Here is a 27,438-nt window from a genome sequence, read left to right on the forward strand (position 1 = left end):
AGAAGGCTCCATGTCTCACAAAACTACAAATTCCAGAATTCCATAGCATTGAGCCAGAGCAGTTAAAGCGGTCTCAAACTAGATTATTCTTCCAGTGAGGACGCAGAAAACGAGACTCCAAAGTCCCCTTCCGCCGAAAATGGGTTTTCCCCCCCTTTCAAATATTCTCTTCGTTTCCAATAAAGGACATTAACTTGTAGAAGATCCCTTATAGTCTTGGGGGGGAGGGGAAGGCTTTGCTCCGGAAGTGCTTTACTATTGGTGCGTCTACTAGGCACCAAGCGACCGGAAATAGCCTTGCAAACAGAGCCGGAAGGAAAGTCGTATAGCGAGAGAGGCAGTACAGGCCGGCGAGCGCATGCGCAGTCACAACTAAACACCCTCCTTCACCCATCTATGTTCCACGGAGAGACTAAAAAAAGGGGGGGGGCTCTATGTACAAGCGGCCGGAAGTAGCCTTACAAAGAGAGCCGGAAGGAAAGACGTATAGTGAGAGAGGCAGGCGAGCGCATGCGCAACAGCGCTCCGGCTCGGCCGGAAGCAGCCTTGCAAAGAGCTGGAAGGAAAGAAGCCTGCCAGGGCGTGAGGACGAGCGCATGCGCAGTCGCAACAGGGCTCCGGCTCGGCCGGAAGTAGCCTTGCAAAGAGAAGGAAGGAAAGAAGTCTGTCAGGCCGTGAGGGCGAGCGCATGCGCAGTCACAATAGCGCTCCGTCTAGCGCGCACTCTGTCTGGTCTCTGTCTCTCTCGCCGTGGGCGGTTTGAAGCGTCGCGGAGGAGTTCTGAAGCCCGGCGCGCGAGGGAAGCGGCAGTTGGGCGCGCGCTCCTTCCCTCTTATTACCCGCCGCAAGCGCGTTCTCTGACCCCGCCCTCGGGGGGGGCGCGCGCGTTCTTGCTACCTCGCCAACGTTCTATCCCCTCCCTCCCTCCCTCCCTCCCTCCCTCCTCGCGCGCGCGCGCTCGCTCGCTCGCTCGCTCCCGCCCGCTCCTTCCTCTTAGTCGAGGAGCCTGAAGGGGAACCATGTCGCGGAGGAGGCACAGCGACGACGACGACGGTGAGTGAGTGAGTGAGAGAGGGAGCTTCCCTTGGGCCCGCTTCTCCTTCACGTTCCTCCCTCCCTCGCCCCATTCACACGTCGTACACGTGTTCACCGGGAAGCACAGCAGTGACAGCAGGAGCCCCCCCCCCCATTCCTGTGCCTTTGTGTATCTTTGGTGCCTGCTGCTGCTGCTGCTGCTGTTGTTAACTGCCCTCAATTCAGTCCCGACTCGGGGACCCCGTGAAGGAGACACCGCCCCCGCAGCTCTGCTTAGATCCTGAAGTCCAGGCCCATGGCCTCCCTAAGATGGAGTCTGCCTCTCTCCCTGCTTCCCTCCACCTTTCATGGCATTGTTGTCTTGCCTTCTCACGACGCAGCCATCCTCAGCGTCATGGTCTTGGCTTCCAAGGAGGTATCTGGCTCGATCGGTTCAAGGAGGACCCATTGCTTTGTCCTTGTGGCCATCCATGGGATGATCCTCAGCACTCTTCCCCAGAACCACATCTCAAATAGCTTTGCTTTACTTCTACTGGCCTTTTTCACTGTCCGGCGGCTCTTGGATCGATGAAGAATAAGTGCCTTGAACAATTCCAACTTGTATCTTTACACTTTGAGATCTTTCCTAGTTCTAGCATAGCTGCTCTTCCCATTCCTGTCTTCTGATTTCTCAACTGCAGTCTCCACTCTGGTCAAGGATTGATCCAAGGTAGGACAACCCTTTGACAAGTTTAACTTCTGCACTCGCATGTGTGTCTTTGCTCCACACTTGGACTCAACCAGAGCAGAGACAGCAGTCAAGAAACCAGCAGAAGACTAGGACTTGGAAGGGCAGCTTGTGAAGGAACCAGACAGGATCCTCAAGTGTAAAGATATATAGCTGAACAGCAATGTTAGAATTGTAGAAGCCATTGGCCTGTTACAGACTGCCACAATAAAGCTGCTTGGGGTCTCTTTGGAGATATGGTATTTAAATGATGCATGGGTCCTAAGAGTCCAGAGGTCGCTCCAAAGCCACTCTCCATTCCTAAGCACTGGAGTGCAGCTTTGGTGCAGCTTCCGGATTCTTAGGATGCATGCATCATTTAAACAGCATACCTCCAAAGAGACCCCAAGCAGCTTTATTTTGGCAGCCTGTAACAGGCCATTGTATTTCTCATTGTAAGAGTTGGACAGTGAAGAAAGTGGATAGGAAGAGAAACCAACTCACTTGAGATGTGCTGCTGGAGAAGAGATCGGAGAATCATATGGACCATTAAAAAGACCAATGGATAGATCCTTGAGCAAATCAGGCGCAAAGTATCCCTAGAAGCAAACATGACTAACCTGAGGTTGTTGTATTTTGGTCATACCTTGAGAAGAAAGGACTCACTAGAAAAGACTATAATGCTTGGTAAAGCTGAGGGCAATAAGAGGAAGCCCATAAGCCCATACAGATAGGCCAAAATAAAGCTGATTCGGGTCACTTTGGAGGTATGCTGTTTAAATGATAAGAGGCCAGAAGCCGTGCCAGTATCACGCTTCAGTCCTAAGGATTGGAGTGTGGCTTTGGCACGGCTTCCCGACTCATAAGTTACATGTGCCATTTAAACAGCTTACCTCCAAAGTGACCCGAAGCAGCTTTGTTTTTGGCCCCATATTCCAGAATGATTGACTCTTATCAAGAAAATTGCAGCCCTGAATCTGCAGGAGCTGAGCAGTGCGGTTGAGGAGAGGATGACTTGGAGGCCTCTCATTCATGGGATCGCCATGGGTCAACGTTGACTCAAAGGCAATTGACAATGACAACAAAGAGTTCCCACTTTTGTGGTTCGTCTTTAGTGGAAATGACAATCCTTTTTGGAAGTGGGACCTTTTGTGTGAAAATCACTCAGTTGTGCCCAACCTCTCAGTGCCTCTCGCTGTGAATCTGTTTCTATTAAGACGTGGGGTACCAAACATGGGCCAGGATGTACATCTTTGACCAGGGTTCAGTAGTGACCATGTGCAACTCCTCAAAGTGCTGGCCTGAGTGACTCAGTGCTGTCTATTTTGGGAATCAGAAATGGAGAGGCATGGGTCAGCTCTCACCCTTCTGTACCAGCACACACACACACACAAATGCCATTTTCCAAGAGGGATGCACAGAAGCAGCGTGGAGTGGAAATTTAAATAGCTAAACACTTGTTGGAAACAACAGTAGAGGCATGTCCCCACAGGCTGCATCTTGACCAGATGTTGGAGGATCCTGATTGCTGCCACATCTCATAAGTCCCAGAGGCAGAGGCCCTCCCTCCATCTTAACTGCTCCCACCCTGGCCTTGGAGGGAGAGAAGACCTGGCAGTGTCTGCTGGACTTGATCCCCTTACCCACTGCCATTCCCTTCTCTTTTTTGTATCATGTCTTTTTAGATTGTAAACCTGCAGGCAAGGAAAAATTAACAATCTATAAACTGCTCTGAGAGTGTAAATATTCTATAAACATATAAATAAATAAGGGAGGGGTGTGCAGCCTGTGCCTCTTCAGAAGTTGCTCAGGATGTATGGTGTCTGTTGTCAGTTCCTTTATCCCTTTGATGAAGAGAGAGAAAAATTGCAATACCATAGTTTGTAGTGAAGATGACCAATCATGTTTAAAGGCAATGTCATTGAGAAACAGTGAGCATCTAGTTGCCAGACCATAAATTCCAAGTGATGCAATTTTGGTTGTCCCAGAGAAGTTGCAGCAAGTGTGGGGAAAATACATTTGTGTACTTTTTCTGAAAGGTTGTTTTGGATGTTAGCCTGTGGCTTGAAAAGCCATTAACAGCTAGGCTTCCAGAAGTGGGCAAAGAACAAGCCCTGGGTTCTTATCTTTGGTTTGCTAGGAGGAAGCAAACCAGAGAAGGGATGTTACCTGCTGCTATATTCAAGATTATATGTGGGAGCATGGTGGATAGATGAATGTGGGGAAGACGTCTGGAGAATAATCTGTAGACCACACAAGTATAGAGGAGTTTATCAAATGTAGGGCAATTTTAGAGCGATTAGCAGTTCCCTTTTTTAGATACCAAATTTGGAAGCAGTGGTTGACATAAGAATATTATGGTTCTTTATCTGGCTTTTTAATACCAAAAAGAGCCTGAGTTTTTGGTGTATGAACGAATAGTGTATGAACGAATAGTGACCTCATGAGGTCACATTCCAGAACTTAAGGAAATGGCAACACTAACTTAACCTACGCAACACAGAATCCCTCTGAAAACATTGACATATTGGCTTCATTCTAGTTTCTGAATGCAGGTGAGCATGTACAAGGTACGTTTGCAAGCAGTTGCTGCAATAGGCTTTAATAGAGCAGGAAAAACATCATAACTATTGAATTTCACCAAACTATTGAAGGATTGCCTTCCCTACAAGCAGGACTAAAATGCACCAATATTATTCTCCATAATTAGGAAGAAATTATTATATAGCTATGCAGTTTTTATATTGTACATGATATATTGTGTGTATGTGTGTGGTGTGCCATTGTTGTGTTGATTCTCAAACATATGTATCTTAATGGAGTAAAAGGGCTACATAAATCTGCTTCCATTACTTTGTAATTCCCTTTACCTGTGAATTTTTTTTTCTTGGCTCTGTTTTGGAATTACAAATTGATCTTGTAACAAGATGCTGGTTTGTATTACTGTGGCAATAAACGCCATTTTTATAAGCAATACAATTTTGCTATGCTTTCTCTTGTATTTTAAGCGATAGTAGCCTATAATAGTGGAAATGTTTTTTTCAATTTTTAACAAAGGATTTACTCTTGTGTCTTTTTACTAGACAAACATATAAGTGATAGCTTCAGAATTGTTGCAGAAGCTTAAGGGTGCTATGAATAAAATAGTTGTCCTAGTGAATGCATAGGGTTCATTATATCAATGCAATATGATATTCCGTTATGAATTGCTGGAATTTGATGTGCACATTTTTTAAATGGGGTGCTTTACGACTTGGTTATCACTGTGTCTTGAACAGCTTCTGTGTTAGTTTTTCAAGATTTTATCTGAGAACATGAAAAACTATGTGACCTGATTTATTATTTGCTTTATCTCATTGAAAAAGGGAGGCAGCCACACAAGAGAAGAAGGACATCTAAACCACTAAACATTGAAGAGCGTTTGGAATCTTTAATATGTGGAGTAGGAGAAAAGGTATGATGGACTAACACTTTAATACTGAAATTTCGTGTGTGTGTGTGTGTGTATGCAGTTGTCAGAGTTAACAAATATAGGGTTCTGTTCTGTGGGACAAACTTTCACTCTCGTTCCAGTATATTAGAATCATAGAGCTGGAAGAGACCACAAGGGCCATCCAGTCCAACCCCCTGCCATGCAGGAACTCTCAATCAAAGCATCTCCAAGAGGTGGCCATCCAGCCTCTGCTTAAATACCTCAAGGGAGGAGACTCCACTACACTCCAGGGGAGTGTGTTCCACTGTCGAACAGCCCTTACTGTCAGAAATATCTTTCTGAACTGAAAAAGAAAATACAGTAGCAGTCTATTGCTTCCTATATTGTCCATCAGTTAATTCTGATGATTTCGTGGGCCTCAGAAAGCTTTTTTGGGGCAAGTCTGCACCTCTTGATCTTTGCCTGCCCCTGCCTTACAAATTACAGATTGTGAATGACTTCAGGTTTTGAACCCTTAATAAAAGTTGTTCTCTGGCATTAATCATATTAACATAGCTGCAGTGTAATATTTAAGGATGGAAAGTATTTGCGTAGGAATGAGGAGGAAGTTGCCTAATGCTGTGTCCTTCTGCTCATCTCTTGGGTCTGAATCTGGAACTTACTGTATGATTGAAGTTCAGTTTAATGTACATTTCTCAGTGCTTGGTAATCAGGAAATTTAGCCTCTCCCTAAAAGACGTTCCAGACTGCCTGGGGATGGTTCCCAGTGAGCCTTTTCTCCTCCAGTTATGCTGATTTATTCATGGAGGTCTCAGATCACATTGTCTTTCCTCACATATTCTCTTGCACCTTCTTCCATCTTTTCTCTAGCTACAGGAATTCTATTAAAGAAAGATTAAATTGCTGAGCAGAATTAACACTTGAGTACAGATAGAGCTGATTCTCACTTTACTATTGATTTACTATGCTAAAAGCCATCTGGCTGAAAGCACTGCTGGATTATAGTCAGTTATCTTCTTTTACACTAATACACTATATCGAAGGGGTTTTGTGTTTTACACAATATTGAAAGGGTTTTGTATTTTACTGAGAAACATTTTGGTGATGTCACATTAGAAGATTATACATTTCTTTTTTCTTTTTGTATGTTAGAGCATTTCCTCTTTGGAGAGTAACTTGGAAGTCCTTGCTGGCATCTTGGAGGCAGATCTACCAAACTATAAAAGCAAGATACTAAGAATGCTTTGTACAGTGTATGTATGCAAAAGATTTATTAATCCAGGTGATAATGTATTACCTACACTAAATACTTTTAAACTTCCATAATTATTCATAAAACTATATTGTTTGTTTCTGCATTCTAACAAGGATTTTCTTTAGTCAGATATTGAAGTTGGACAAAAATGTAATGTGGAAATTAGCAAACTGAGTAAAATGACACTATTTGAGGCAGCAGAGATTGATTTGGAATATGCTTAAGATTGATAGTCAGACGTAGAGGGGGAGAACATAGATATTATTAAAATTACACAGTGTACAGCCTTCCTGGTCTTTTGAGGTTATTTATTTGGGTTATGGGTGCGAAGAAGAACAATGTGATAGAACTGCTCTTGGTCCAGGCCACTGCATTTTGGGCACATGCTTTTCAGAGTGCAATTGCTGATTATATGGCCATATAGGAATCACTGCAATGATAAACTAAAACATGCTTTACAGTCTCATGTTATGAGGAGATAGTCATGAATGTTCTTGGAAAGTGTCACAACCTTGCTTCATTTATGACCCTCTTTTCCTTTCATCCAGTTTCTTCTTGTGCAGAGATGCTCTGCCTCTTTACTCAAGCTAAACTAACTAGGGTTAGTGGAATAGAAAATGGCAGAATGGGAAATTACTATCATAGTCTAGATGTTGCATAATTATATCTACTTTACTTTAAATTTTCAGTGGAAATTTCAGAAGTAACACATGGTTACAGTAGAGCTGATTCTTACTTCACTATCAATACAACAGTACTTGAGGTGAAAGTACATGCACATCCTATCTAATGTTTGAATATGATGTGCATATGGGTAAATATTCATATCTCAGCCATTGTACTAACATCTTGTTTTTTTTCTCTAATAAAAAATAGTGCACGCTTGTTACCAGAAAAACTGACAGTTTATACAACATTAGTCGGCTTGCTGAATGCCAACAACTACAATTTTGGTGGAGAGTTTGTAGAAGCCATGATACGTCAGCTCAAAGAATGCTTGAAAGTCAACATGTATAATGAGGCTGTATATTTAGTAAGTTGTTTTCCTGTCTTCTTATAGTTATTTGACATCCTTTGGTTTCCAGTGCATCTTCATGATTTATCATGAGTGTTTATTGTAGAAAACTAAATCTCATCTGATCTTTTTATGCACTTACCCAAATTTTTTCCATTTGCCTATTGCTTGTAATTTCATTCTAACACCTGTACAAAGCCAGTTGTACCAACAGATTCTTTATCAATGGATTCAACCATATACAGCTTGAAACATTCATAAAAATATAAATTCCCAAAAACAAACCTTGATTTTGCTATTTTATAAAAGGGACACCATTTTACTATGCCACTGTATTTAATGGGAATTCAACATCCACAGATTTTGATATCCATGGGGGAAGGGTCCTGGAACCAAACCCCAGCAAATAATGAGGGCCCATTGTATCTTGACCTTTAAAAAAAGATACGAGTATGCAGTCCAGGGAGGGTGGGGGGGGGTTGGATGAAGTGAGAAAATAGCTTTAAAGGAAAGTGTCTTCAATAGCCAGTTTTCCTCATACCATAGTCCTGAAGATCCTGTGAACTAAGTAGGTCTCTGAAATGGTGAGAGATCCTGCAGTTTCTTATCTGTTCTATGGGTAAATGAGCCCAAACTAGCATCCATTGCTTACTTGGATTTGATTAGAGATTAGGTGTTGTTTTTTCCCTTTTAAACTCTGATTTATTTCCTCTTCCCCTCAGGTCCGTTTTCTCTCTGATCTTGTGAATTGCCATGTAATAGCTGCACCTTCGATGGTAGCCATGTTTGAGAATTTTGTTGGTGTGACTCAGGAAGAAGACATACCTCAGGTAAGTTTCATAAATGAATTGGCCTCAAATTACCTATCCCCCATTCCTCCCCAAAGGCAATGCCCCAATGTAATCAAAAGTTTTCTATCATGTTTCCAGAAGGGAAGGGCATCCGTATCTAATAGGGCTGAGTTGCCTACAATAAGGGATATGAAGCTGCTAAAATAGGGCAAGCTGACATAGGAGACTGATTGTTGTGTTAGGTACTAGAATGATCCTACTTAATTTGCAAAGTCTCTTGAAATATTCTGAAAAGATAAGGGAATAATATAATTGAACTTATTTTAACTATGCTATGGTCTATATGAGACAGGATCAAGCTTTGTTTTAACTAAAATCTACCAACAAAAATGGAAAACAAAGCAGTGGCCCACACATTAGAAGTGATCAGTATATATGGCTATTCATAAAACAGGAGACAGAAAAGGTTGCAGCAATTACAGAACCATTGCACTAATGTCCTGTGCAAGCAAAGTCATGCTCAAAAATTTTCAGCAAAGACTCCTACCATATGGAGCATGAAATCCCTGAGATGCAGGCTGAATTCAGGAAAGGAAGAAGCACTAGGGATCACTCTGTGAACATACTTTGGAAATGGAGCACACCAGGAAATCCCATAAGAAAATCTACATGTGCTTTATTATAGAGTACAGCAAAGCCTTTGACTCCACAGATCATGACAAGCTATGGTTTGCACTAAGACAGTGGTCTCCAAACTGCCCTTTAAGAGATTTTTGAACTTCAGCTTCCAGAAGCCCCACCCATGTTGGCCAATAGTCTGGAATTCAGGGAGTTGACATCCAAAATTCCTTAAAGAGCACACTTTGGGGACGACTGCACTAAGAGGAATGGGAGTGCCACAACACCTGATTGTCCTGTACTCAGAACAACAGGCTGCCATTAGTACAGAATACAGAGAAACAGAATGGTTCCCAGTCAGCAAAGGGGTCAGACAAGGCTGCGGGCATATCATCCTTTCTATTCAACCTGTACATAGAAAGCATTGTACGTACTGCAGGGTTAGTTTCAAGAGGAGTGAAGATATGAGCAAGGAACATTTAACAGGCTAAGATGTGCAGATGATATAATATTAGTAGCTGAAACAAAGACCTCAAACATTTACTTAAGAAGGTCAAGGAGGAAAGTGCCAAGATTGGTTTAATGCTGAACAATAAAACAAACAAACAAAAAACACAAAATTAATGACCATGGAAAACCTGCAAGAATTCACCCCAAATTTGAAATAGTCTGAATTTAAATACCTTGACTCAATACTGATCAGAACAAAGACTGCAGGAAAGAAATCAGAAGACTAGAAATGGGAACGGCATCTATGGAAAAACTAGACAAGATCATAAAATATAAAGACATAACTCTGAACACTAAAAGGAGGATAGTCCAAGCCATTGTATTTCCTATCACCATGTACGGTAGTTAGAGCTGGACAGTGAAAAAAGCCAATAGAAAGAAAATAAACTCATTTGAAATATGGTACAGGAGAAGAGTAATGAGAATACCATGGATGTCCAAGAAGACAACAAATGTGCTTTAGAACAGATCACGCCAGAACTGTCTCTGGACAACTGAGTCTGTCGTACTTTGGCCACCTCATGAGGAAAAATGAACAATTAGAAAAGACAATGATGTGAAGAAAGGTGGAAAGCAGTAGAGAGGAAGACCACATGCCAGTTGGTTAGACTTGATCAGGGAAGACATGGACTTGGGTCTGCAGGACCGTAGCAGAGAGATTGAGGAGATTGAGGGATTTGGAGACGTCTCATCCACCGAGTTGGCATGAGTCAAAGTTGACTCAAAGGCAGTTAATGACCATAAAAACGGTGGAAGTACAGAAAGCAGTTAATCATAACAACACAAAAATTAGTAGTGGCAGTCATATTGTACATGTGATCAGTTTGAGGGGCTCTCAGTTAGTTGCCTTTCATATTGTATCAAGACTGCAGGACCTTGATACAATTGTTTTCACCCCTTTATTTTAAGAAGAAAAACAATAGCAGAAATCATAGTCTGCTGTTTAATGGAACTGTGGCTGCTATACAGTACTCTCTTAGACTAGATGAGATAGAAATTCTGAAGTAACTATTACTGAGAACGATTAGCCTTAAAAATACAGTTGTGCAGTAGTGGGAATGTGTTTTTTTTAACAGTTTCTTCTCTGGGGAGGATAAGAAACTAATGATTAAAATCAAAGCATCTTTACTTAATTAGAGTGAAAATTTACCTTTGGTAGATTCCTGGTCTTTAGAATAGGTTAACCATTGTCCATGTAGTCTTGTCTCCATTAACTAGCTACAGCCTTCCAGGGTTTCATACAGAAATCTTTTACAATTGTGTCTAAAGATGTCAGGAGTTCCACTTGCAACCTTTGCTTGCAAAGCAGATGTCCTAACTCAGGGGTAGGCAACATTTTTGAGCCGGGGGCCGGGTTGCTGTCCCTCAGACAACTGGGGGGCCGAAGCCAAAAAAACCCAAATAATTAAATAATTTTAAAAGAAATTAAATAAATAAATAAACCGGGACAAATGTGGGACAGAATTTTCAAATGGAGGACACTTTTTTTAAAAAAAAATGGAAGACACGCAAAAAAATTGCTGATTTTTAAAAAAATGTTAATATATATGCATGTTTTGGAGGCTTCTATAGACAATTGCCCCCCTTGCCCGCCGCTTGCTCCCTTGCCCACCGCTTGCCCCCCCTTGCCCGCCTCCTCCTGATAGGCCAAAGGCCCCACACCCTCACGCAAGAGGCCAAAGGCTCTGGCAGCAATCGGCGGCAGGACCGGGCTGGGGCCGGTCCTAAGGCCTTGCTGGGCTGCATCCGGCCCGCGGGCCCCAGGTTGCCTACCCCTGTCCTAACTGAATGATGCCTTCCCTTGTTTCCAGGGTTCCCATAAATGAAGTTCTACTCAGGGAACACCCTCACTGGAAGAAAGCAAGAGGCAGTTTTCTCTTGACCTTTATCCCTTCTGTGAAGAATTCACAGCATAGTATAGTGAAATAAACAATATCATAAAATGTTAGATTATCAGATATCTTAAGCATGATGGTTGATGGTAATGACTAGCAAAATGGGGCATTTGCCAACCCAGAGATTGTAGTGATTCTGGAAAATGAGAATTCATCCTTAAGAACTATTAGAAGAAAAATCATGAAAAATTTGAATAGTACCAGAATAATTGCTTATGGCCTAAATCCAATTGTTAGTCCTAAAAAGACTAGATGGCATGAATCTAATGCAGTTTGGTAATGGTTTGAGACCACTTTGCCTGTCCTGACTCAGTGCTAGGGAATTTTGGTAACTGTACTTTTGTGAGACATTTAACCACCTCTGTCAGAGCGCTCTGGTGCCACAATAAACTACAATTCCCAGGATTCCCATAGCACTGAGACAGGCCAGTTAAAGCAGTCTCAAGCTGTATTATTTCTGAAGTGTGTTTTGGACCATCAACAAGTTAAAGAGAAGTTGTCTGAATTACACACACTGTCTTTCCTGAATGGTTTTGTGTAGAAATCTGGACACATGCTACTGTATGAATGTTTGAACACCATTTTATGGAAACAAGAAAATTTGACCATTGTCTGTTTTGAAAATTTGTCCTTGAAGCATTTTATCAAATAGATCTTCATATTAGATTCTTACCATCATACCATCTGACACATCTTTTCTTATATTTTCAAGAAATCTGAAAAACTCCCTTTATTTTTGTGGAATGTTCCCATTTTTGTTTGCTACAGGTGCGGTGTGACTGGTATGTGTATGCATTCCTGTCATCCTTACCTTGGGTGGGCAAGGAATTGTATGAGAAGAAGGATGCTGAGATGGACCGCATCTTGTCCAGTGTTGAAAACTATTTGAAGTAAGACAACTAGAGAAAATACAGCCTTCTTCATTAGGTGTTAAAAGAGGAGAAAACACTTTCTAGTATCCTCAAGTTGTATAATGGTATCGCTCCCTGATTATTAAATACAACAATAATATACTGTATTTTCTGGCGTATAAGACTACTTTTTAACCCAGGAAAATCTCAAAAGTCGGGGGTCGTCTTATAAGCTGGGTGTAATCTTATAGGGCAGGTGCTGAAACTTCTGAGCCAGACTGGAGAATCTGCAGTCGCTGCATATGTAACTGAAGAGCGGAGCAAGCTGCAGGCGTCTGGCAGGCCCGGGGTATGGAAAAAAGAGCCGTGTTTGCAATACTGCTCTGATAGTCTTGGAGACAGGGAGGGCTGGGCAGGTAGGGTGGGCTGACCAATCCAAGCAGGCTTTGTATACAACAAGTTTTCCTGCTAAGTAACCGGAATGTCATAAGCATTTTAATTAAAATTACCATATTGAAATCAAATCTGATGTTTTTCAAATTTTTATTTGGTTTGCGTTGGAAGAGGGGTAGTCTTATACGGCGAGTATATCCCAAACTATATTTTAACTGGAAAAGTTGGGGGTCGTCTTATACGCCCAGTCATCTTATACGCCAGAAAATATGGTAGGCACTTCAAGTCTTTAACTGTCAGGCAAGCTTCTTGTTATCTGAAAAGCAGTAATTTTGCAACTCAGGAAATAGCCTTCCTTTTCACCTTTTTGGTTGGAATTCCTCATTTTCTTGTTTATGTTAGCTATTATTTTGTGTTAGTTCATGAACACTGGTTAATGTTAACCAGGATCCCTCATAAACCAAAGAATAAAGCTGATGTTTGGATTCAAAGGTGCTCCCGCCATTGATAGGTGTGAGGGATTCTAGTTGGGCATTAATCTTTGTTTGCATCAGTGTAAATTATGTATCACTTTAGTTAAGGTAAATAAGGCTACAGAGAAGGGAGGGAAATGGATTCCCAGGGCTGACTCTGATTTGCAGGTCATAGAATTGGAAGAAGCTTCATTTGCCATCCCCTGCTCAGTGCAAGCGTATGTGATGTGTGCCTTCAAGTTGTTTCTGACTTATGCTGGGCCTGTCATGGGGTTTTCTTGGCAAGATTTGTTCAGAAGAGGTTTGCTATTGAGGCTGAGATATTGTGACTTGCCCAAGGTTGACAGTTAAATCATCCTCAGCAGGTAGCTCACCAGCCTCTTTTTGAAATCATCTAAAGAAACAGACCTTGGCACCTCCTTAGGCAGTTGGATATTGTGTTTTGCAAAGAGCTGGTGTTAAAACTGTGGGCTGTTGTAGTCATCTGAATGTTTTGTAAGCCACATACCCTTCCCATGACTGCACTACAAGAAAGCTAAGGGCATACTCCAGCAGGAAGTTCTCCCATTAAAAAGGTTCCATTAAACAGGAGCTGCATAAGAATGCTACTAAAATATTCTTGCTGAGATCCTGGTTTTTTTTAGCTTATATGGAAGTGCTTTATACTGGATTGTGCCTTAGGGCTTTATTATGACTTCATTGGTGACATTGTATTAAAAGATAATGTTGTCTTGAAGTCTTACCCTTTTAACTCAGGGACCTTTTCTAAAAAGAGAAGTATCTCTCATGTAGAATCAAAGACCAAATGCAGACTGCCCCAGCAGTCTTTCAGAGAAATCCCAAAATGCTGATTGTGGAATTGGGTTGCATTAAAGTGCATGCCAACCTTAGCTGCAAGCCATGCCTTTTTTAGGGAGACACATAGTACTGTTTTGAATATTGTGTTTGAGTAAACTTGACACAGTATCATTGTGTTTAAAAAAATTACATGATATTTTAGAGCTCTAACAGTGGTTGAAGAATCACTGGTTGATACAACGTGTTCTCTTTTGCCAGACGGCGTCAGAAGATACATGCACCCATGCTACAAGTTTGGTCTGCTGATAAACCACATCCACAAGAAGAGGTAGATAAAGTTCTGTTTATTGGAATGTATGCCACCACACACACATCTGAAGAGCAAGTTTGTATGAATTTTTAATTTTCCAGGGCTGCCATGTGATTAAAAAAATGTCGCCTCAAGTCACTTTCAGTTTATGGCATGGCCCCTTTCTTTTCTGTATCGCTGGCACAGCCATGTAAAGGCTGCGCCAGCAATACCCACGGCAAAAGGAGCTCCATTTCAGAGCTCCTTCCGGCGCCGCTGAAAAGGCGCCACAGGCGCCCTGCAGTGGCACAAGGGTGGCACGCGTGGCACGCATGTGATGTAATCATGGCAGCCCCCCCCCATGTGGATGGGAGACCGCCATGATTACGCCCTCGTCTCATGCTAGAGTTGAGGCCAATATGGATGGTGCATCCTCGACCAACCCCTAGCACATGACAGGGATGCCGTATCCACCAGTTTGTACAGCGCCATAGTATCTTTATTTCCATGATTTATTTAGATAGCACAGTGGCTTCCAAGTTATTTCCTTGGGTTGCAGATAGGATTGACCATGTGGCATTGCCAGCTGTTAAGTGAGAAACTCAAATCATAAACTAGTTGTAGGGTTTGTCAGGAAATTGGCAGAGACACTTGAGGGCAGAGGAGGGTAGGAGTTCATCTGCAAATCATAGGTCACATGTGTTAAAGCACACCAGTCTGTTAGAAGCTAAGGGACATGGGGGGGGGGGGGTGCGGATCTCCTGTATGAAAAAATCTGGAAAAGGTAAATGGCTAGTTTTTATTTTTCAGTACTTGGATTGCCTTTGGGCTCAGATTCAGAAGCTCAAAAAAGATTGCTGGCAAGAAAGGCATATCAGAAGACCATACTTGGCTTTTGATAACGTGCTCTGTGAAGCACTGCAACACAACCTGCCTCCCTTCACTCCACCACCCCACACTGAAGCTTCCATTTATCCAATGCCAAGAGTTATCTTCAGGATGTTTGATTACACTGATGATCCCGAGGTAAGTGATAAGTGGAAATGGTGATTTCTCTTTTTAAGTCCCAAGGGAAAATTTGTGTGGAATTCTTAATGATCCTCTCAGCAATAAATGTCTTATTAAAAGTCTTAATAATTTGCTGTATTTCCAGTATTGATCTCTTGTCTGAAACTTTGGTTTGGATGGGAGTGTTTAAAACTGCTTAAGATTGAAATAGCTGTTTAGGATAATCTCATGCAGAGATTTGCATTACTCTGGTGACTTTTCACCTTTCAATAATCTCCCTACCTTTGCATATTATTTGTGTGTGTGTGTATTTTGCTTGCATGCTTTTGAAGACTTGTTAATTTTAGTTCATCTAGTTTTTCTTCTGGCACAGGAAGGTATTTTAAAGAGGAAAAGAAACAAAAGTGATTGGAGCTTGTAGCACAGTATTTTCGATTATGATATGTGTTTTAACAACATAAAAACTCTGAGACAAACATTTCTGACGTATTGCAAATGATTTACGTTAGACTTCCATAAGGAATAAATTGCATGGTATTAGCATTGTTGACAAAGTTATATTGTCAGGAAAGTGAAAAAACTATGTCAGTCATTAAAATTTGCCTCTAGGCCAAACAGCTAACACATTGTGTCTCAAATCCTTTATTAGGGTCCTGTTATGCCTGGTAGTCATTCTGTTGAGAGGTTTGTAATAGAAGAAAATCTGCACTGCATCATCAAATCACACTGGAAGGAGAGAAATACATGGTAAGAAGTCTTTGGCTTTATGTAAGTCATGCCTTGGAAGAAGAAAAGGGCATTAAGTTTCTATCTGGTTTCTGAGGGGGTTGGCCCTCGCCTAAAGAGGGTTGTGCATATAAGATGAAAATAGCCTCAGGGACCAAAGACAATTCATTGATCTGTTTAAAAAGGAGCTGGTCTCTTCAGCCATCTGCTAATATGAAAAGAAATCCTCAACTTGCATGTATAGTGGGCCCTTGTTATCTGCTGGGGTTTGGTTCCAGGATCCGCTGTGCATAACAAAATCCGTGGATGCTCAAGTCCCATTAAATATACGTAATTGAAAGGAAAAATGGTGTCTCTAATATAAAATGGAAAATCAAGGGTTGATATTTGGAATTTGTACTTTTTTTTAATATTTTCAAGCTGTAGATGCTTGAATCTGTCGATAAAAAAATCTGTGGATAAGGAGGGCCAGCTGTACATCTAGTTTCTTTTGACTGTACCATATACTTTTTATCATCAGTTCAGCACAGATATAAAAATACATTTCATCATAGCACTCTGGTGTCTCCACACAACCACTATATTGATATTGGCCTTTTTGTCACCTATTTGGAGTTGGAAGATATTATTAAACTCTGCTATCTGAGAAATATAAGCCTTCTTCATGCAAAAAATAACTGTTATAAAACCAATCGTGAAAGATCCCTACCAGCAAGGCCTTTATCATGAAGAAAGGATCAAAGTAAAATACTTTCTCAAAGTAAAAAAGTCAGCTACAGGTGAAAACATTTGCAGTAGAGAGGAGCCTCACCTCAGGAACTGGGATCATAGTTCCCATTGGTACAGAATGGTGATGGTACAGAAGCCTTCAAGCAGGTTCCTTTTGGACACAGATTTCCAAAAGACTAGTTAAGGCTGTGATGGGAAAGTTGTGCTCATCAGTTGTGTTTTTGTGTAGACTACTTAACAAAGGTACAGTTAGGAAACCTTAACTGAAAAAAATGGAGTATGTACATTTCAGTAGTGTTTAAATGTAAGACTTGGGTATCTCTGAAAGAGAAGTAGTATTTCTTGAGAGGTGACATTGGGCTGCTTTGTTTGCTGTAAGAACTGTTCTATAACAAATTGTGTCATTGCAGTAAATTCACAGAATAATTGTGTCACCATGCAGCCCTTCTACTTGTCTATCAATTTCTTTGTTCTGTTGGATATATTGAATTCAATTTTTGAGTTAATGGAACTTTAATAAATAATAATAATAGTTTATTTATATTTCCCACCTCTCCCTGCGGATCGAGGTGGGATCACATCAGTAAGTGTAGTCCCAATATATCTGTACTCTGGAAGTAAGGGGTCAATGAGCTGTATGTCTTCAGAACCATTCCCTATCCAAGCAAGTAGAGAAGAAAGTTTTGAAGTAGTTCTCTAAAGGACTCACTCTTTCAGGACCTTTTCTAGCACAGGTGAGGAGGGGGGAACCACCAAAACAGCCAGAAAACAGCAGTTTGAGAGCAGACTTAGGCTTTATCATGGTCTCTTCTCCTCTTATTTGCAACTCAGCTGATTGACAGGGAAAAGCTTTGCTGTCAAAAGAAACAATTGGGCTGCAGGTTTCACCACCTTTCCCCACTGAACAGACCTTCCTCCAAGATCAGGAGAAGAAATAGAAAATAGTAATTTTTCACACACACACCTATGATAATTATAATCAATCTTCCTCCGTGTTCTTCTTATGTTTAAGAAAATAGTTTAAAGCATCATTTATTTGTGTGTCAGCATTGCCAACCTCTTTTCTTTCTACCTGGGGAACTGATGAATATATGAATGAGAGATAGAGGGGGGCTCTAACTCACTCACTCAGAAATCCAAAATTCAATTTATGGCATTTTCAGTATCGAACAAGCTTACTGTACTCTTCACCTACATTTATACATAAATTGTATAATTAAAAGGTCTAGGGAAGAAAAAGGAGGAAGGAAAAATGGAGGGGTAAATAAAAAAATGGAAGGGGGTGGGAAGGGAAGGGAAAAGTATGGAGGGAACTAGTCCAATCAGTAAAGGAGGAGGAGGAGAATTTAATGAAGAGAGTTGCAATGTACCCTCCACCTGCCCCCAGAAAGACTCAAAACACTTGACTTCCATACAGACCCATGTGTGTCTGGCGGATACCTGCTTTTCAGGTCTAAAAGCTTTAACATTCTGAAAGGACCTACCTCTTGAGGGCTTTGATCTCCAAATGAGTTACTCTTCCCAGCTTCGTTTTATTCCAAGATACCCCTTTAAAAAAAGGTTTCCATTTTTTGATGGTTTCTTTTCTTGTGCCCTAGGCTACAGGTAGTTATTTCTTTTTCTCACCCCCACTGCCTCCTCTCTTTCCCCCATCCTCCTGTGCTTGAGATAAGCCTGCCTAACAAGAAAGTCACACTCCAACCCTGATACTTCTGCTGGGGCAGCAGGTGTTCTTTTTTTGAATCTGACAGTGGGAGAGACACCCACCTTAATGAATTCTAATGACTAAATTCACTAAATTTTATTTTTAACTTCACTGTTAACTGAGGACTCTAGTGTGCTAATGGAAATTGCTAGAAAAACTCAGCAAGTTAATAAATTTAGAAAGTTAATTAACAAGTTATTTCCAAATATTGCACCCCTTTTGCTGTTTTTAATTTCAGGAAGGACATGTAAATACTTTGAATCATGTCTAAGCTTGGAATGCTATGATAGATCAGTGTGTACAATACTGTGTATAACTCCTGCATTTAGAAATGTCAGCTTAGTGCTTCCTACATTCAAGCAATTGACACACACATATAAATATGTCCTAGAGCAAAAGTTTCTTCTTGATTCTCAGCTTGATTTATGTATTTAAATTTCTAATCATGTACCACAGTCACTGGGCCTGTCTTTTTTCTCTAGTGCTGCCCAGTTATTGAGCTATCCAGGAAATAACAAAATCCCTTTGAACTACCACATAGTTGAGGTAAGTATTTTACTTAGCAATTTGTACCTATATAATGGTTTCATTTCTTATCTCTTGGCCAGGGATCCAGTTGTGTCATTATGCATGTGCAAGTTGCATTGTGTAAAAGGATCTGTTGTTTTGTTTTGTTTTGTTTCGTTTTGAATCTCTGCAAACCTGGTATCTAGTACCTCCTTGTGCAAGTGTTCCTCCCTAGCCATCATGTAGACAAGTTGTCTACATTAGCATTTTGCCTTATTCTTTTTATTCCTTTTTGTTGTCCAGTTGCCCTCTTGGCAATACTGTGTGTTTTTAAGGAGGATTTAAATCAGAGAAGGCCATGCTGAATCATGTGTAAGAGATGGAAGGCAATCCAGCATAATTTGCGTGGGGTGAGATTTTTGCTCTTCTGGCATGTAATTGATTTCAGCCTAGTGTGTGTAGTCAAGTAGCAGTGACTTGCTCATTGACATGTTACCATGAGCATGGTGTCGTGTCTCATCCTGACTTCTAGGAATAAGATTGGAAAAGTGATGTAAAACTTTTGCCTGTATACCTTATTTGTATGAACTTTATCAGCAGCAGGCAGCATAGCTAGGCTGGTTGTGAGATTCCGAGAGCTGCAGTCAAAAAAGTAGCTCTGCATTTGTCTGTAATATGAAAGGTTGTGTATAAAGTGTTATCAGTAGCTGTTTCACAAAAGGATGTGGCCATTTGTGGGGTTCAAACTATAATAGTTACTATTCTATGACAGGACCTGTGTTAAACATTGCCTGTTACTAACCTCTGATTACAATACCTGTTACATCAATGGAATACAAGCAAGACAGTATAAAGTTCAGTATACCCTTGTCATTTCTTTTCCACAGGTAGTCTTTGCTGAGCTGTTTCAACTTCCTGTTCCACCACATACTGAAGTAATGTACACCACACTTCTAATTGAACTTTGTAAACTCCAGCCTGGCTCTTTGCCTCAAGTTGTATCCTTTCTTCTGAAAGACTTTTATACCGGTTTGGAAAAATGCATGTACTGTTCAGTGTTTCTACATGTATTACAAAACTATTGATTGCAGATTCAGATACTCTGAGTAATCTCTGAAGTTAATGTTGTAACTGCACACTTCTGCATCTGTAGCTACTCTAGTTTATCAGGTAACAATAAGAAACTATTATTATACACATCAAAAGTAACCCAAGTAATATGCTGCTTTACCTTTTTGCCTAAAAGGAGCATATTTAACATTTAAATCATTGTAAACCTTAAGTGAAAACTTACAGCTTGCACAAGCAACAGAAATGCTATACATGCGCTTGGATACCATGAACACTACCTGTATAGATAGGTAAGTAAATACAGTAATGCCTAGTTTTTTGAGGAATTTGTGCCGCAGCTTTCTTTATTTTACTTGAACCTCATTTACATTTAGCTGTCAAAGTTGCTGCTTCTTTGTAGTCTCTGTGATTCATACAAGTGGGTATTATGCAAAAAGTGCATTGTTGTTGTTAACTGCCCTCAGGTCAACCCTTACCCATGGTGACCCCATGGATGAGACATCTCCAATTCTTCCTTATGCTCCACTGCTCTACTTAGGTTCTGCAGATTCAAGGCACTACTAGTATGATGTCATCTGCATATCTTAGATCTTGATATTCCTTCCTGCTATCTTCACTCCTCCTTATAAGTCTAAACCTGCTCTTCGTATTATATTTTTTGCATATAAGTTGAACAAGTAGAGAGATAAAATACAACCATGTCTTAACCCCTTTGTTGTTTGGAAACCATTCTCTTTCTCCATATTCTGTTCCAACACTATCCTCTTGTCCTAAGACCTCATCAAGACTATCAAATGTAGTGGCACTCCAGAGCATTCATAGCTTTTCATGGTCTACACTGTCAAAGTCTTTGCTACAGTCTATAAAGCACATGCTGATTTTCTTCTCGAATTCATTGGTGTGCTCCATTAACTATTGTATGTTTGCTATGTGGTCCCTAGTGCATCTTCATTTCCTGAGCCCCACTTGCACCTTTGATATTTCTCTCTACATATATGATTGGAGTATGTGCTGTAGAATTTTGAGCATGGTTTTGCTTGCATGGGAAATTAATGCAATGATCTTATAGTTGCTGCAGCCTTTTGAGCAAAAACATGCAAGCAAAGCTGTGGGGGGGGGGCGGGGGGGGGGGCGAAATGAATACTGAATGTTTCCAGTGTGTTGGCCACTCTTTTGTTTTCATATTTGTTGGAATATTTTCATTAACATTGGAGTTGATACTGTCTGTATGAATTGCATCAGTTCAGTTGGAATAGCATCTATTCCTAGTGCTTTATTCTTCCCAATTTCTCTTATTGCAGCTTCCACTTCACTTTCTAGAACAGGGGTAGGCAACCTTTTTGAGCCGGGGGCCGGGTTCCTGTCCCTTGGACAACTGGGGGGCCGAAGCAAAAAAAAAAAATAATTTAATAATTTCAAAAAATTAAAGAAATAAATAGAAAATAGAGAGTTATTCTAGCCCAGTGATGGCGAACCTTTTTGAAGCTGAGTGCCCAAACTCAAAGGTATCTCTTCACTGGGTGGCACTGGGTGCCAGGGGCGGGACCTCCTCCCTCTGGGGGCAAGGCTTCTGGGGAGGGGCATCTGCCCTCTGGGGAGCAGGACCTCTGCCTTCTGGGGTGGGACTTCCAGGTAAAAACCCAAGGCACACTCTCTCAGCCTCAGACTAGCAATAATAAATCCCCCTGATGAAATTTGCCAGGAAAACCACATAATATTTTCTGCTTAGGGTCACCATAAGTTGGAAGCAACTTGTAGGCACCACACACACGTCACACTCTCTCAGCCTTCAGCAAACCCAAACCTCATGTGAAGAAAATCAGGGTTGCCCTAAGTTGGGAAAGACTTGAAAGCACACAAAAATAGAGGCAAGTCACACTCTCTCAGCCTCAGAGGATGCCATAGCAAAAAGGGAAAAATATTTATAAAGCCTTGTCAAGAAAACCCTTAGGTCACAGTAAGTCAGAAACAACCACAATCCTGCTCAAAATCAGGGATCTTTTGGACAGCCTCCTGGACAGAAAAGCCACATATAAACCAAATAAAATAAATAAAATACAAACAAATAAATAAATTCCTGTTGGTTATTCCCAACTAAGGGAAAAAAATCTTCAATCAATTGCTGAATGAATAGTGAATGAACAGTGGCTCTAGTGTAGGCTGCAACTACACTGTAGAAGTAACGTTTGAGACCACCTTAACTGCCATGGCTCCATCCTACAGAATCCTGGGATTGGTAGTTCTATGAGGCACCAGCGCTCTTTTGCAGAGAAGACCGAAGTAAAACTACAAATCCCAGGACTCCATAGGATGGAACTACAGCACTTAAAAATTGGTGTCACACTGGATTAGTTCTACAATGTAGAATAGAGGATGATAAAAAGGAACCAGCATAGTGGTTTTACCATCGGACAACTTTGTAGACTGGGGTTCTCATCCCAGCTTGGTCATGGAAACCCACTGGCTCACACTCTCTCAGCCTCAAGGGATGGCAAGGGCAAACCTCCTCTAAAGTTAATGGCCAAGAAAACCCCACTATAGGGTTGCCACATAGGTCAGAAAGGACTTGAAGGCACACAACTACATAACAACAACAACCCTACAGCTCCCCCTTTGACGTAGTGGGGCACAGTCTGCCCCAATATATACACACACACACACACACACACACATACACAGATTATATGTATACCCAGCCACTATTTACACACACACACATTTATACCCACACACACACACACACACACACACACTTATACACCCACACATCTCTTTATATATAACTCTCCAACGAAACCCCATGAAACCCACTGGGAGACCTTGGGAGAATCACACTCTCTCAGCCTCAGAGGGAGACACTGGCAAACCTCCTTTGGAGAAACTCACCAAAAAACTTTGTGCCAGGGTTGGAAATAGACTGAAGGTGTACAGCAGCAGCAGCAACAACAACAACAATCCCCTCACCACCAACAGAGAGCTGGAGGGGGAGGAGAGTGGAGGCACACAACTACATAACAACAACAACCCTTTACAGCTCCCCCTTAGACTTAGTGTGCAGAGTCTGTCTCATATATACATACATACACACATACACACCTACTCACTCATATATACACTCACACATTCATGCCCACCCACACATATATACACAGAAACACACATGCATACATCCACACCCACACCCACACATACATACATACATATATATATATATATATATCCCACACATACACATATATACACCAACACATCTATTTATATATAATACACACACTCTCTCTCACACACACACATGCACACCCACCCACAGATATATACATATAGATATAAATTGGAAACGACTTGCAGGCATACAACAACAAGCATTTTAAAAGCACAGAAGATACAGAGAGGCAGCATGGTTCAGTGGTTTGAGTTATGTGCTTGGAGACCAGAGTTTGAAAGCCCTGCTCATCCATGGAGACCCACTTGGTGCTCTTGGGCAAGCCACACTCTCTCAGCCTCAGGAGGAATCATGATAAACCTACTCTGAAAAAACTTTGCCAAGGAACCTCCATGATAGGTTCACCTTAGAGATGCCATTGTCCGAAACAACTTGAAGGCACACAACAACAACAAACCTCTCTGCCCTCGAAAGTTTGAATCTCCACTGGGTTCCCTCTTGGGAAAATTGCACTCTCTCGGCTTCAGGAGAAGACAGTGGCAAAGGCAAAAAAAAATCCCCTCTGAGGCCCAAAACATAAAGCAGAAATAATCCAGTTTGAGCTTGCTTTAACTGCCCTGGATCAATGCTAGGGAATTCTGGGAACTGTAGTTTCATGAGACATTTAGCCTCTGGCAGAGAGCTCTGGCGCCACAATAAACTACAATTCCCAGGATTCCTTAGCACTGAGCTAAGGCAGTTAAAGCGGCCTCAAAGTGGGTTATTTCTGCAAAGCTTGTTTTGGACCTAAAAGCCCCATGATAGTTTTGCCTCAAGGTCTCCATAATTTGCAAATGGAGGCACACAACAACAACAACAACCCCGTGGCTGCCTCCTCTCTCCCACTCTTGCTCAAAGGAGGGGAAGCGGGGGGGGTGGGAAGAAACGGGGGTGGGGGGGGGGGGGGGGGAAGAAACAGTGGGGCCAGGCAGGGGGCCAGAGCTTTTGTGTGTGTGAGACAGAGAGAGAGAAGGAGAGAGTTGGAAGCAAACTCTGGGGAGAGAAGTGGAGAGACGGCTGGAGGAAGAGGAAAGCAGAAAAACCCAGAGGAGAAAGGTAGGGGTTTCCCTTCCTTCTTTCTCCTCTGTTTTTTCTCTGCCTTCCTCCTCTTCCTCCCGCCCCCGCGGGAACTTCTGAGAGGGGAAAAAGGCGCCTGCAGCAGCAGCAGCAACAGCAAAGAAGAAGAAGCGCGCCTTTTGCACCCAAGTCCCTGAAGAGGGTGATTTCCCACCTTGCTTTGCCTCTTGCTTTGGGGGAAAAGGACGAGGGGGACCCCCGCCTCCTTCTCCTCAGGCCCACGGCTGTGGAGCAACTGCGGGCTTGGGGAAAAGGACAAGGGAGACCCCTGCCTCCCTCTCGCCAGGCCCGCGGCTCTGCAGCAACCGCAGGCTTGGGGAAAAGGACGAGGGGGACCCCCGCCTCCCTCTCGCCAGGCCCGCGGCCCCACAGCCTCTCCCCGCCCCCTGGGAAGGCCGAAGCCTTCTCACAGGGCGAGGGAAGGAGGGCGCCGGTGGCGGCAATCGGCGGCAGGGACGGCCTGGGGCCGCTCTGACGGTCTCCGCGGGCCTGATCCGGCCCGCGGGCCGTAGGTTGCCGATGCCTGTTCTAGAATTTGGGGTCCATTTTCATATGCATCCTTGTTCCATGTGTCATTCATTTTTTATTTCTACTTGGTCTTGTAGTATGTTCCTCTTAGCATAGAGCATCGTGCCCTCTTGTTTGAATTTCCCTTTGAGTTGTCATATCCTGTGGAAGAGATGACTTTTTTGTTACTGTCTTTTGTTTCGCTTCATTGATTATTATAGTAGTCCTCTTTATCCTTGAGCATTAGTCATTGAACAGTTGCATGCATGGTTCTGATTTTGTTCCTATTTACCTTTTGTTTTGCTTCTTTCCTTTACTGCTTGAAGCATTTCTTCTGTTATCCATTGTGTTTTCCCTTTTTTCCTATTTTTGACTTTTTCTTTTTTCTTTTTTTAAAATTTTGTTTTGTTATCAGAAGTGTCTTCTTGCATTCTTCCTTGATTATGTCCCTGGCTTCTGACCATACTTCTAGTTATCAGTTGATTATGCTTAATAGCATAAATCTGTTCCTTACTTTATCTATAAAGTCTGTTGAGACATTATTGAGATGTTAAGATCATATTTTGGTATGATGACTGTTTTTGTTTTGTTCTTCAGCTTTACTATTATTTACGATATAAGTAGTTCATGATCTGTACCACAGTCAGCTCCTGGTCTAGTTTTTGCCACAAGAGTAGAGCTGCTCCAACTTGTGCTTCCAATTATATAGTCTGTCTGGTTTTTGTATTTACTATCTGGTGATATCCATGTCTACAGTCTCTTCTCTGGTTGTATGAAGAAGCTGTTTGCGTACATTAATAAATTATTATCCTCACAAAATTCAGTCAACATTTCTTTTACCTTGTCCAAATCTTCCTACTGTTTTGGATTCTTCTTCGTTGCCATCTTTCCAGTCTGCTATGATAAACTTGAAATCTTTTGTTGCTATGTTGTCCAGTTTCTTTCTGGACTCTTTATATAATCTCTTCTACTTTTGCCTCTGTGGCTGTTGCATATACTTGGATTATGGTAATATTTATAGGTCTTCCCTGGAGCCTTATTGACATAATTCAATCAGACTTTGCATTGTATTTTTGACTGTGCATGCTGTAATGTTTATTACATATCACTTCCAGATCTATTATGTGAAGCTTCTCCCACCCACACAAATACATAATTAGTACTCCAATGGCAAACCTCAATTCATTATCAAAAGTACCATCATTATGTCAGTGAGAATTTGAGATCTAGAAATGAAGTGCTAATCATTACTGGGTCTTTCTTAATTGGCGAAAGTTGTTTATTCTCTCAAACTTTGCAAGCATTGTTTCTATGAATCTGTTTCCACAGATAGATTGTCACATTACTTGCAATGTTACAGGGAATTATTATGATTCTGAGAAGGAGGAGTTACTGAAACTTTTTTTTTCCCATGAAGGTTCATTAATTGGTTTTCTCACCATCTGAGTAATTTTCAGTTCCGTTGGAGCTGGGAAGACTGGTAAGTATTTCTCTTCTATATCTTTAATTGATTTTATATGTACTCTTGTATATACTGTTTGTTTCAATTTAACATCATTTTATTGCTTTTATTTATTTATTTATTTATTTTTAAAGAACATACTTGTTTTTGAAGTAATTTCCCCAGTAAACATTGCAACTTAGCCACATTACAAAACTTACATTCTTGCTTGCTTGTGAAATTAAGAATATAGATATCCCACAAATACATGTTAAAAAAAATTTTTTGGGGGGAGGGGAAGTCTAATGCCACAATTTATAAACCATAATCCCGTATTAATTTTCTGTTGTCCTGGCTCTGATTCTGCAGATAGCAAGGGAAGCACTGTAGTACATATTAACACATATTAGAAAAATAGCCTCCATACTTGTTTTTCCTGAGTAACAACAGTTGCATAACTTTGTTGTTAAATGATAGGTCAGACTGTCTTTCTGAGAATCTTGATAAGCCCAGACCCAAGTTTGTAAGAGAAGTATTGGAAAAATGTATGAGGTGAGTGAAGTCTCTGAATTGCAAATGATAAAATTCAAGAAAAAGGTAATTCCAGCTTAATGTGTTTGCTGACCATAAGGACTATAAGACCATAAGGATTGTAAATAAATATTCTATATAAACAATCAGCCCTGACTGAAATCACAGTGCCACTTCAGTGCCAGTGCCAACAGAATTCCCTTTTCTTCCCATGGAGTTAGAAAACAGGGCTCTGGAGAGTTTCTTAGTTCTGCAGAGTAGATGGAAGGCTGCTCCTCCATACATTGTTCCACTGGATTCTAACGCTCTGCCAGAATAAGTCCCATGCTAGAGAAGAATTCTGGTGGAGAAGGGGGAGCGGTTAATAAAAAGGGATATTTCCTTTCCCTTTTAGATAGCCACCTTTAAATTGAAAATATGCACCTCTTAGTTCGGGTGTTTCTTTTAACATATCATAGTATTGCTGTCTGTTTCAAGAACTTAGAAGCAGTCATGGGTGAAGTTATACTTTTAAGCTAGCGCAATGAATTTGGGGCTACCGTTACAGTAAATCAAGTTGATACCAAAGCTTTCTGTACTCTCTGCTAATAAAATTAAACTGTGCATTACACATTTCGAGGAGAAAAAAATCCATCCTACTTAAACTTGGAAACATACACTTTTTTATTATTTATTTATTTATTGGCCAATACTCTTTGCCCCTCCCCCCCCAAAAAAAACACTGTTATGTAGTACTTTGTTCATGCAGGACACTGAAACTGCATTTTCACCATTGAAAATCTGACATCTTGAGATTGAGCAAGTATTGCTGTCCCTACCTTTAAAGCGTATCTTTACAACTATTAGGACTATGAACATGCTCCCCCTGCCAT

General features: G+C 41.4%; 1 protein-coding gene across 2 annotated transcripts in view; it reads left to right on the plus strand.

Annotated features, from left to right (window-relative positions):
• Positions 1 to 930: 930 nt before the first annotated feature.
• Positions 931 to 27,438, plus strand: part of NCBP1 (nuclear cap binding protein subunit 1) — a 35,678-nt gene continuing 9,170 nt past the window's right edge. The window contains exons 1-14 of one of the 2 annotated variants that reach the window (XM_042452311.1): positions 931 to 1,053; positions 5,107 to 5,195; positions 6,327 to 6,427; positions 7,306 to 7,462; positions 8,167 to 8,274; positions 12,027 to 12,148; positions 14,032 to 14,101; positions 14,873 to 15,088; positions 15,720 to 15,817; positions 18,713 to 18,776; positions 19,625 to 19,735; positions 20,034 to 20,098; positions 26,012 to 26,074; positions 26,513 to 26,587. In XM_042452311.1, coding sequence (XP_042308245.1) covers positions 1,020 to 1,053; positions 5,107 to 5,195; positions 6,327 to 6,427; positions 7,306 to 7,462; positions 8,167 to 8,274; positions 12,027 to 12,148; positions 14,032 to 14,101; positions 14,873 to 15,088; positions 15,720 to 15,817; positions 18,713 to 18,776; positions 19,625 to 19,735; positions 20,034 to 20,098; positions 26,012 to 26,074; positions 26,513 to 26,587 — 1,373 coding nt within the window. In that variant the 5' untranslated portion in view covers positions 931 to 1,019. Of the gene's footprint in view, positions 1,054 to 5,106; positions 5,196 to 6,324; positions 6,457 to 7,305; positions 7,463 to 8,166; positions 8,275 to 12,026; positions 12,149 to 14,031; positions 14,102 to 14,872; positions 15,089 to 15,719; positions 15,818 to 18,712; positions 18,777 to 19,624; positions 19,736 to 20,033; positions 20,099 to 26,011; positions 26,075 to 26,512; positions 26,588 to 27,438 lie in introns of those variants that run through there. The other variant, XM_042452312.1, reaches the window with a different exon arrangement.

The sequence above is a fragment of the Sceloporus undulatus genome, chromosome 2 (genome assembly GCF_019175285.1).
Source record: "Sceloporus undulatus isolate JIND9_A2432 ecotype Alabama chromosome 2, SceUnd_v1.1, whole genome shotgun sequence".
Classification (NCBI taxonomy): domain Eukaryota; kingdom Metazoa; phylum Chordata; class Lepidosauria; order Squamata; family Phrynosomatidae; genus Sceloporus; species Sceloporus undulatus.